The sequence below is a fragment of the Limulus polyphemus genome, unplaced genomic scaffold (assembly GCF_000517525.1).
Source record: "Limulus polyphemus unplaced genomic scaffold, Limulus_polyphemus-2.1.2 Scaffold3865, whole genome shotgun sequence".
NCBI classification, from domain to species: Eukaryota; Metazoa; Arthropoda; class Merostomata; order Xiphosura; family Limulidae; genus Limulus; species Limulus polyphemus.
Window position 1 is genome coordinate 79,486 of NW_013669475.1, and position 12,777 is coordinate 92,262.

The following is a 12,777-nucleotide window of genomic DNA, read 5'->3' on the forward strand; positions in this document are numbered from 1 at the left end:
ACTGTCTTTAATCCAACAAATCACCATCTTAAAGTAAACAAACTGTCTTTAATCCAACAAATCACCATCTTAAAGTAAACAAACTGTCTTTAATCCAACAAATCACCATCTTAAAGTAAACAAACTGTCTTTAATCCAACAAATCACCATCTTAAAGTAATCAAACTGTCTTTAGTCCAACAAATCACCATCTTAAAGTAATCAAACTGTCTTTAGTCCAACAAATCACCATCTTAAAGTAAACAAACTGTCACACTTTAGTCTAAGCACAACAAGCTGTCATTTTGAACTATCAATCTGATCACTAAAATAAAACAATCATCTGATTTATATAGTGCAGAATATGCTCTTTCTATTAGTTATAAACATGTCCAGAATAATGCTAGAGATAATTAAAAATACTTCTTAAAAGATAGAGGGGATGGAAGGGGTATGTCATATGTTTTGAAGAAAGATAATGATATCTTAGTAACACAAGAAGAGGTTGAAATTTTATATTCTGGCTTGTCAGTATCTACAGTATGTGTTTCTAATTGGCTGAACCATCTAAAACTCTCATAAAGAAAAAGAAAAAATCTATAAATTTCGCTACTATCTAGCGAAACCACAGCCAAGGGAACGGGCTTGGAAAAATCAGTGTGGAAAGTCTTGCTGCATCATGCGACTCAGAGTGGTGCAGACTATTTATCTAAATATTTCCTTTTGAAATTAATATTACAGACATTGGATTATAGAAAAAAATTGGACTTATAAAAGTACATTTTGATGTCAAGTTTATTGACACATATTTATAAAGAAGTTTAATTATATTTTGTATGTAACTCTGTAAAAATGTTATGATATGCACACTTTGACCTTCCCATGTACATGGTGTCAACAGATCATACACATAAAAACTGTCGACACTAGACAGAAAACAACAGAGACAATTTTACATATTTTAACATTCAGTGCTTGACCAAACCAGTTTCATCAAGTATCCAAACTCGTGAAATGTACAGTATTTCAATTAACAAATATACACCAAACTGGAAAACAAATAGAGAACCAGAAGAAACCTGAATCAGGATAAGTGGGTAAACAGAATGTGCCAGAGTTGTTGGTATTATGATGGAATGTGTGTCGCAGCAATTTTTCTTGAGCATGAGAGAAAGGTAATGTCTGAATGTTAAAGAACACTAGCATAGATTTGGTTTAAGTAAACATCAGTATTTTTTTTTCCTTATGAAAATGTTGGAGGTTATCCAGCCAGATTTAGTGTTGAGGTTTTATTTTCTTTGTATATTCCATATCACAGAAACTGAGAACTACACTTCTGAGTTATATAAATTCTCACCAGCCTAGCTAGGTCAGTTAATATTATCCAAAAATTATTTTTTTAAGAGTTGTATTTAGGTTAGAAGATAGCTTGGTGTAATTATTTATATAAAAGCCTTTATTTTGTATAGCTAGGTTTAATACTTGCATTGTTAAAAACTTAATTTCAATATCCATTAACATTATTTTTTTAACCAAAAAGTTATGTTATTTTAACATCCAGTAATTAACAAAAATACATAATACAACACTGTCATTAGACATAAAATTTTATGCCAAACTTACGTGATGAAGTTTCAAAGCCATGCGAATGCTTGGTGCTACCACTTTTCTTAATAGTTCCATGTCTTGAAAAACCCACTCGTCCCTCAGAGATGTGATACGAAAATCCCCTTTAAAAAGAGCATGTAGACCATACAGAAGGAAGTCCACACTGAAAACAAAGCATCAGACAGTACCACTCAATCAACAAAACATAAATGACTTTCCAGTGCATCAAATAAAGAAACTCACTCTGTTGTACTATCAAAGATGTTTTTGTGGTTAAGTTGAAAGCTGCACACTAGCCATGTCTGATTATGTTAGTTGATATCTTGTTAACAAGGAGTAGAGGATATTCAATGAGTTTCGATTCTCATACAAGAATATCAATTGTAACAACACTACTATAGATTTAAAACACCATTAACTTTTAATACTTTGTGGCTTTCAAATGCTGTTAATATGATCATGATTCTATAACAGATTTTAATTTTCTATTAAGAAAAAACCCAGTGTTTAACAGGAAAAAGTGACAATTCTTCATAAAGATGACAGAAATTTGAACTATGTTTTTGATGGTCACTGTGGACTGTGTAGCACTTATATTATTAAGATAAAGAGTAGAATTGCCCATTTTTTGCACATAATGTGCTGACAAGGGCATCTGATAGTTTGTGATCAATGACATGTGAAACTTAAAAAGGGTTAGCTGCATGCTGTTGGCTTACCTCATTCCACACTAAGTAAGTCCATAAATATGAATATTACCGTATAATGGCATCAAAAGATTTAATTTAATATTGTTTTATACAATATCAGCAATCAATAATTCAATAGCAAAAACAGTAGTGATTGTGAACCAATGTTTTATGATATTTTCTGCAACCCAACAGGAATGTTAATAACTTTAAAGTTCACCTATCAAACTGCCAAATACAAAATTCATTACAAATGTTTTTTGGTATTTTCTGACTTTTGTGACAAATTTTTCACCCAATTTATGTCAACTCATTCATAACACACTTTCATAGCAGCACTAAGATTTTAATCAATACAAACTACAATTAAAATGTAATTTTTTTATTATTAGGTTGTTCACTACAACTTATTTTACTAATACGTTTCATTAACTGATTGCAGTTCACTGCTTAAATCCATTTTTATTCAAATTGTTCATTTTTTACAGTTAGTCCTAATTCACTTGTGTTTTTTTTTCAAAGAACTGATTAGTTACAATTTAAATCTAATTTGAATAATGCTAATGATTGTTCTGAGCTTCTCTAGCTTCGAACGTGTACTTAATTCATTTTGTGAAAAGAATATTTATATACAATTAGTTTTAAAGCTTCTTTGTTGCTGAAGAAAATTTATTTTTGCCAACATAGTTGATTTTGCATAAATTTTAATTAGACTCCTTAAAACACAGAATATTCACGTTGTAATAATGGAAAAATAATATCAATAAATCATCACCCACCTTGAAAAGGAGTGGTGAGACACTGCACTAAGAGTCCTTCTACCCAAGAGGCTTAGAGCAAAACATAAAGACACAAGAACAGAGTCCTTATGGGTGTCTAGGGCCTGAACCTGCGTGAACACATGATAAAAGGAATCTTGTTAATTCTTGAAACACTCCCTGCCTTTAACTATCAAAAACACACTATATCTACTCCAAAACAAAACAAAAAAATCCTTTTAAAAAGTACATGCCACCAGCAAAAAAAAACATTCCACAAGTGGAATATATATATATATACATGTACAATATACACAGTCTGCCCTTTTAATAATGTTTAAAATATCAAAATTAACTTCTGTAAGGTCTAGTGAATAACCTGATTTTTCATGCTGTTTATTCAATTTTAAAATTTTTGGGTACACAAATCATCACAACTAAGCAGGAGTCAAGGAAAAGACCAAGTAAAAATATAAACAAATACTTATAATTGTATTTACTATAAAACTACTTGGTTCTCGGATTTTAAGTACCGGCTTTTGACAAATCATAGAAACAATCAGAATTCTTCTCTCATACTAAATTAGTTAATGAAACAATACTGTTTGCAAGACATCTACTTAAATTTCCTTGAAGCTTTATGGCCATTGTTGATAAATTACCACTGTTGCGGTAAATGTACTTTTTAACTCTGTTACAGAAGTAAATCGTGCGATATATCTAAATAAAATGTCATGATATATGCTCTTCTCCCTATGATTTTAAGTTTTAAGATCAAGATTACATCAAGACTAATGATGAATATTGTCTCTGTATAAATGAGGAAAAAGTCTGCTTATACAAAGACCAAGAACATATCTTATCCAAGTTACTTAAATTATAAAGTAATTATGCCTGGTTTTTGTAATTATAAAACATTTTAAAAATAAGAACTGTCTTGATTTCTAAGTAGCATGGCTGCATACAGAATCTGATGTAATAATTAATGCTGGGAAGTATGAAATAGTTAACGTTGAGAAGTATGAAATAGTTAACGTTGAGAAGTATATAATAGTTAACGTTGAGAAGTATATAATAGTTAACGTTGAGAAGTATGTAATAGTTAACGCTGGGAAGTATGCAATAGTTAACGCTGGGAAGTATGACATAATTAATGCTGGGAAGTATGACATAATTAATGCTGGGAAGTATGACATAATTAATGCTGGGAAGTATGACATAATTGATGCTGGGAAGTATGACATAATTGATGCTGGGAAGTATGACATAGTTAAGGCTGGGAAGTATGACATAGTTAAGGCTGGGAAGTATGAAACAGCTAATGCTGGGAAGTATGACATAGTTAAGGCTGGGAAGTATGAAACAGCTAATGCTGGGAAGTATGACATAGTTAAGGCTGGGAAGTATGACATAGATAAGGCTGGGAAGTATGAAATAGTTTAGGCTGGGAAGTATGAAACAGCTAACGCTGGGAAGTATGAAATAGTTAATGCTGCGAAGTATGACATAGTTAAGGCTGGGACGTATAACATAACAATATTTTGGGCCGTTTTCTTTCAAAGTTTTATTGTAATGTTAAATAACTAGCCTTTTCTTTCTTGGAGGCACAGAACTGAATCCACTCGAGGTATATATTGCAAAAGCTGTATCGAGAGATCCCAGAAACTCTAAAGTCATAATCTTCATCAATATTAAAGTTGAATATTGGATCTAAGTCAGCATAATTCTTGTCTAAAGTGGAGTGGAAAGCTTCTTGTAAAACTTCGGATTGAAGCCAATCTTCCAGCCACAGTGATGCAATGGTATAGTATATCATGCTCTGAAAACAAAATTACATGAATAATTAAATACACATACAATCTTGGTACTCTATATGTAAAAAGAACACAAGACCTAGATACAGCCAGTAATACCATGAAAAACATAGAAAAATAGAATACAAGGGCAAACAGGACTAGTGCTTGCTAACTAGTAGATGATATATAATGAAAAATCTAAGACATTTCTCCACAAAATCATGAATTTCTTTCTTTCTTTGAGCTTTTGTAACAGTTATAAAGACAAACTTTGCAGGAATAAATACATTACCATTTACAGAAAAAAGTGCCACACATTAATATTAAAAAATTGCCACATTATAAGTCTCAAATCAAATTTAGTAAATGCTTCTTTTAGATATTTATTAGTTTGTTGTTAAGCACAAAGCTACAAAACGGGTTATCTTTGCCATGCCAATCATGAGTATCAAAACTCAGTTTCAGGCAGCATAAGCCTTGAAACTTACTGCTGAGCCATTGGGAGGATTCTTTAGGTATACTAGTACAAAAAAGTATAACATGGATTAGAAAAAAACAACAACAGACTTTAGCACTATATAAAATTTGACGTAGTGAACCAGGGTAGTTCTTAATAATGCTTAACAAAATAAAAAACTTAATGAAGTACAAACAATAAACAAAAGGAACATACAGACAATGTGGAAATTTAATAATACTAAGAATAGTGACCTTGAGGTAGCACTTAAATTAAATAAATTGAGTTTAATGCATTACAGATAAGAAGATTGAATTTAATGTGATAAGTTAAAAAATTACTAAGCATGTTTGGATAAAACAACATATATTATCTTGATGTTGCAAACTAAGAAATACTACAGCAAATGGTTAGAATACTATTTAATACTTTATTTGCTTTTAAGTATGTGATTAATATCATCTGTATGATACATATGGGGTGTATTAAAATAAGTCTTATTTACTTCACCAAAACATTTTCAGGGACTTAAGAAAGGGCATGTCCAAATAACTACAAAATGTTTTATCTTCTTCTTATTTCCAATAACTTCATTGGCTTGGAAAATTTACATGAGCTGCAGAACAAGCACTGCAAAGGTGACTTTATATAATTCATAATTTAATCACAATGAACAAGATAACTTGTTCTAATTTATTAATATATATATATAACTTACTTTAACATAATATGTTATCAGAGCTTTCCGAAGATCATAGACTTGCAACATGGAGACTGCACTATTCTCTGATATACTGTAGCCTTCAAGCACGTACTTCGTAGCAGACACTTCCCACGCTAACCATCGGAGATTGAAGGCTGCATTCATTGATAGGACGTGTGGAAGATGTCCAGGCTCACAACAACAGCAGCCTATTCATAGACACAAAGAAATGAACAGAATACATGGATCTATTTGTAGACACAAAGAAATGAACAGAATACATGGATCTATTTGTAGACACAAAGAAATGCACAAAATACATGGATCTATTCGTAGACACAAAGAAATGCACAGAATACATGGATCTATTCGTAGACACAAAGAAATGCACAGAATACATGGATCTATTCGTAGATACAAAGAAATGCACAGAATACATGGATCTATTCGTAGATACAAAGAAATGCACAGAATACATGGATCTATTCGTAGATACAAAGAAATGCACAGAATACATGGATCTATTTGTAGACACAAAGAAATGCACAAAATACATGGATCTATTCGTAGACACAAAGAAATGCACAGAATACATGGATCTATTCTAGAAAGCATCCAAGACAAGTATGAATAACAGGAAAAATGAAAATCATGTTATGAGAATGAACTTTTTTCCTGCTTTCTAGTTCTGACTGTTGACATATAATACTGAATTTGTTACAAACAACTATTAACCTGAAGTCTAAAATCCTCCTACTCTTCTGTTGAATCTTCTGATTTACCATCATGATGACTGATGTGTTATTCGAATACCACAGGGTGTCCAAGCAGTCTGAAATCATAGTCGAGTTGCAGCCTTTCTTAATTTCAGTTACAAGACTGATTATGGTGCTGTCAGAGTATGAGCAGATCAAGTTAATCCAAACTTGTTTCAAATTACAAAGACAGCATGTGGAATACATTCCGTAAAATTTGTTGAAGTGTCTATGGTTCCAAATGTTTCAGACACCCTGTAATGCTTATTTATATGAAAACATCCACACTGTTGAATGCTTTGATCAGAAATCAACAAGTGCACCAATATCTTATTACATGAGAACGTATCATCTTTGAATATAACTTTAGAAAATGTTTTGACGTACAGCACAGCTAAACCTTGGATATTTTTACTTATAATGTAGTTTGATTTTCTTGACGTTCTCCGGAAGCAAACCTAATATCCAAAAACAATTATGTCTCTTTTAAGTGTTAAAAACAATCCTGCTATAAATTTGTACAGAAACAGCAGGAACTGTAATGAGAAAGCATAAGCAGTACTTACAGTATTGTGCGACTTAAGGTTTCAGTAAAGTTAAGTTACAACTTCTGATAATTATACTCATGTCAAGAGTTAAGTCTCTATTGTTTATAATTATTTTGGGTATCAAAACTTAATACTACTTTAGAGCTTGCATTAACTTAACTATTTGAGGTTAGAGTTGGAATAATTATGATTGAATTACACTTCCAGAACTTCATCACTCACATTTATTAAGTTTCAATAAAAATCTTGAAAAAAATAGACTTTTATAGAGGTTAATATCATCAGAGTTTGATACAGTTTTCATAATTTACGACAAAGAAGATAAACAGTTACAACATGTAAGCAATACAAGAATCTTCACGTAGCTCAGGCAGCAAGTCACGTGTTTGGTTCTATTGTACAATGAATTTGTGATTATTATTATTATTTAATGGTGAGAATATGGAGGTTGTGTCTTATTCTGGGGGATTTGGAGAAAACATGGTAATATGATAAAAATACTGGAATAGGGTAGACACGACAAATAAAATTTGTAATAAAAAATTACTATTTTTATTCATTGAAAAGTGAAATAAAGATTCACACACACAAAAATAGATATCTTTATGGTCAGAAAACCCCATCACATTATTTATTTTGAAATGACAAGAATGAGGACAGACTTTTTTTAGTGGGAGAATTGGTCAATATCATTACTCAAGACTTCTCACAAACTGATGATTTGCTTGTTTGTTCTTAAGCACACAGCCACATTATCTATGCTGCTCAGGTATCGAACCCCAGTTTTTAGCTTTATAAGCCTTCAGACTTACCACTGAGACACTGGTAGGCAAGAATCGATTTTTTATTTCATTCTTTTTTTTTAAATCTTTCACAGGGAAAGCTTCAAAAAATAGTTAGTGTATTTCTACATCATAACACAAGTCCTCCTCCCCTTCCTGAAAGCATACAACTAAGATGGGTTGATAAATCATAATTTTTTAAATAATTAATTCAAGTACCAGCATTTATAGCAAGTCCTATTCTAAATTGGACATTTTAACACCCACCTTCATCTTCTTCGACTCCTTCATTGATTGCTTCCACTTCTCGTTGTTGACAGTAAGTTCCTAAATATCAACACAGTCAAAAAAACATTACTTACATTTTTGTAATAATTAATACAAAGTTACTTTTGGACAGTTTAAAAAGTTTAATAGCATACAATGTTATTTTTATTATCAGCTACCATTAATAATGTAGTTACTTTTGGACAGTTTAAAAAGTTTATTAGCATACAATGTTAAATTTATTATCAGCTACCATTAATAATGTAGTTACTTTTGGACAGTTTAAAAAGTTTAATAGCATACAATGTTAAATTTATTGTCAGCTACCATTAATAATGTAGTTACTTTTGGACAGTTTAAAAAGTTTAATAGCATACAATGTTAAATTTATTGTCAGCTACCATTAATAATGTAGTTACGTTTGGACAGTTTAAAAAGTTTAATAGCATACAATGTTAAATTTATTGTCAGCTACCATTAATAATGTAGTTACGTTTTGGACAGTTTAAAAAAGTTTAATAGCATACAATGTTAAATTTATTATCAGCTACCATTAATAATGTAGTTATTTTTGGACAGTTTAAAAAAGTTTAATAGCATACAGTGTTAAATTTATTATCAGCTACCATTAATAATGTAGTAAGCAACAAACAGTCATCCCCTTATGTTAAACTCTCAATGATGGAAGGAAGATGGTATCAATAACGTAGTTACATTTAACGCAACAAATGAAGGTTCCGTAAAACAACTACTTTAGTTCTGAAATAAGATACCAAACTCACCTCTAAATTCCAATCCTCGTACCTGGAAAGTTACCAGTCCATTGCCTAGTTCTATTACATGTACAAGACAGTTCAAATTGTCTGAAGCCAATACAAAACAGTCCCCTTGAGAAACAACTCCCCAACGACCGAGAGCCAAATCTCCAAACAGAGAGTGCTGCAAGGATCTCGTCAGATGTTCATAGAAGATCGAGTTCAAGTTATTATCGTCAGCACCTGTATCACAAAACAGCAATGATATAGAAGATAGAGATCAAGTTATTAGCGTCAGCACCTGTATCACAAAACAGCAATGATATAGAAGATCGAGATCAAGTTATTATCGTCAGCACCTGTATCACAAAACAGCAATGATATAGAAGATGAGATCAAGTTATTATCGTCAGCACCTGTATCACAAAACAGCAATGATATAGAAGATCGAGATCAAGTTATTATCGTCAGCACCTGTATCACAAAACAGCAATGATATAGAAGATTGAGATCAAGTTATTATCGTCAGCACCTGTATCATAAAACAGCAATGATATAGCAGATCGAGTTCAAGTTATTATCGTCAGCACCTGTATCACAAAACAGCAATGATATAGCAGATCGAGTTCAAGTTATTATCGTCAGCACCTGTATCACAAAACAGCAATGATATAGAAGATCGAGATCAAGTTATTATCGTTAGCACCTGTATCACAAAACAGCAATGATTTAGCAATAGATATGATTAATTTAATACTAATAATATAAAATATTAACAAATATATATATATATATATTATAAAACATCACCAACATGCTGTAAATCTAAATATAATCTTACAAGATATGCAGTTATATTTATATCAAATCAATTCTCGAAAACATGTAAGTCACACTGTTACTGTTACTTACATAACATTGGATAACCTTTTTTTATTTTTTTGCAAGTACATCTCAGTTATATTATACCACTTATCCCTACATCTAGTGGGAAGAATATTTTGGTGCTTGCCGAAAGTTACTAGGATATTAATAGTGATGTGGTCACATTGAAATAATCATCACTTTCAACAAGTTATTTAATAGTGTTGTGTTTTTATGAATAAAGCAGGATTGTCGATGACAATATAACATTATTAAAACCAAAATGCTTAGATGCAGCTCAGAAAGACAATTTGTTCTTTTCTAGGATCATTTCATTACTGATTAACAAAAATGAAACTCAGTTTATTTCTAAGATTATGAATGCCAAAGCACAAAACACCTCATTGTCAAAAATTAACCTCATATATAAATCCAGTTACACAGCTTTCATATAGATATAAAACACACCAACTGTCTAATCCTAAACAAGAGATAGAGCTTGAAGAACCACTTCTTTACTGTACTAGATTATTACTAGCTGGAAGAGAAATGTCAATAATGTTTATAAGTAGCCAAACTGTATCAAAAAATAATAGAAAAAAGTCAGCACCAAGATACTCACAGTTATATATATATATATATTTGAATAATCATAATCCTATTTTTTGGTTAATACTAATATATTAAGATTGATAACAAATAGCTGCTCTGAAAGGATGAGTTTGAACATACCTGGATTTCTCTCAAGTTGGGAAGACAGTCGTGTGTTGGAGTGGTCAACACGTTTGGTACTGTTAATAATAAAACATATTAATTATATGGAAAATCTTTAGGCTTTTAAAAAACTCAATAAAAACAAACATGCTTAAAATCAAATTGAAATCAAACATAGAGCATTAAACCTGTCAAAACATTTGGTATTGTTTGTAATAAAACATAATTTATATGGTGGCAACTGACTGACTGGGTTTATAGTAGAAACATGTTGACTGATTTCAGTTTTTATTTCAAATGTATTTATTTGTGATTAGTGATGTTGTTTTTCTTGTTGTTCAATTATATATTATTACAAAATTAAACACATTAATTATAAATTATAATTAATTATAAGTTACTTATAATTTGAGAGCATGAAAAGTTGAGATCTGTACCACCATAAATATCACACGAAAAGTTGAGATCTGTACCACCATAAACATTGCATGAAAAGTTGAGATCTGTACCATCCTGTGTTACCCAATGATGAAAAAACACAAACCTAGATCTGTGTATTGCATTTGATGGTAACACATGGAACCAGTGGCAGATTAAGATAACTCTGAGCCCCGAGAAAGTGAAAAATATGGGTTCCCCTCACACACATTATTTTTGTTGTAGAAGACAAGCGTTACTTCACAGTTAAATATACACCTTCATAGCTATAATAAAATTTCAATTACACTCCCAATTTGAAATAAAAACTTTTTTTTAAACTCATTTTCTTTTTAATAATTTCTCCTTTTTCAACAACACCCTTTATATACAGTATCATAGCCAAAATTTTTGGGACCCCCCCCCCCCATTTGCCTCGGGGCCCCTGGGCAGTAGCCTATCTTCCCTCCTATTAATCTGCCACTGCATTGAACATTATTGACACTACAGTTGGCTGCCCAGGGTCAGTAATATCATCAGGTCCCCCTTTCATTCTATTTATTAACTTCTGTTGATTTTACATAAAAGAAATTTAAGTGACAAATTTCTTCATGAATCTATGAAAAAGTAGTAGCTATTTTAGCTCATTAAATAGTATGCATTTCTAGTGAGCTTTGGAATATCTCACTGCTGGGCCCGTCAAGATACCCCGGGCCAGCTGCCCCCCCCCCCTCTCGTCAGCCCTGCTTACAAGTACTTCCACAAAACATTGTATCTTTGTATATCAAACGTTATATACTACAAGTTCAAACTTCTTCAAACTTCTAGTTCTACATAAAAGCAGTTTCTCCATATAATACATTAAAAGCACCTCAGGATATCCCAAGTTATTCTGATAAAATACTTAAACTATACCAAGTAAGTAGCATAACTCCCAAAGAGACAAAAAATTAAAAAAAATATTAAAAAAATGTCTTTGGATAATATGTATCGGGTTTTGAGTCCGTTTTACTTCACCATATAGTAACCTTATTAATATACCTAAATTAATTATTAATGTTATGACATTTTGTCGAATTCATTATTCAATATTATCCAGTAGACCAAGAGTTTAGTGATTGTATATATATATATATATGTGTGTGTGTGTTAAAAAAGTTTTCTTTTTCACCAGAGGAGAAATTCAAAAGAAATCTTTAACGCGTACATACAGTCTTTGAACAATGTTGAGCACAGACAGTTAAGTTTTGGTTATTTATAACCTAAATTCTATTCTTTTCATAACAGTTTAATGGATTTTGCAAAATATATACCTATATGTATCTGTAGAATATTCATGTGTAACAGAATCCAACAACTATTAACAAAAATAGTAATAAGATACAGATGCTTACTTGTAATCTCGCTCCCAAAACTTAACAGGGCGGACATAAGATGTAAAAAACACTGCACTCCCCAGAAAAGGGCTTAATGGGGTTGACAGTAGTGAGGAAAGAGCTGCTTGTAGGAAAAGCATGGCTGAATCTTGAAAAGAACACTATTAAGGAACAAAACTGACCATATAACAAAATATGAAGTTATCGACAGTGTACGTATGGTCAAAAAGTAACACAATACACAACTTCGGTACATAGCTATACAAAATCCTAATCGAACATAATGTTCACACATTATCATATGTATAT

The 12,777-nt window shown here is 31.4% G+C and overlaps 1 protein-coding gene across 6 annotated transcripts in view; it reads right to left on the reverse strand.

The window, feature by feature from the left end:
* LOC106470183 (pecanex-like protein 1) overlaps positions 1-12,610 on the reverse strand; it is a 30,978-nt gene extending 18,368 nt beyond the window's left edge. For all 6 annotated transcript variants that reach the window (XR_002613000.1, XR_002612999.1, XR_002613002.1 and 3 more), the window contains exons 1-8: positions 12,487-12,610; positions 10,694-10,752; positions 9,125-9,340; positions 8,343-8,402; positions 6,006-6,199; positions 4,623-4,853; positions 3,056-3,165; positions 1,603-1,750 (exon numbers count right to left, since the gene is read on the reverse strand). Coding sequence is in view for 2 of the 6 variants with exons in the window: in XM_022398790.1 (XP_022254498.1) it covers positions 1,603-1,750; positions 3,056-3,165; positions 4,623-4,853; positions 6,006-6,199; positions 8,343-8,402; positions 9,125-9,340; positions 10,694-10,752; positions 12,487-12,608 (1,140 nt within the window). In the remaining 4 variants the exon portion in view is untranslated. The remainder of the gene's footprint in view (positions 1-1,602; positions 1,751-3,055; positions 3,166-4,622; positions 4,854-6,005; positions 6,200-8,342; positions 8,403-9,124; positions 9,341-10,693; positions 10,753-12,486) is intronic.
* Positions 12,611-12,777: the final 167 nt, after the last annotated feature.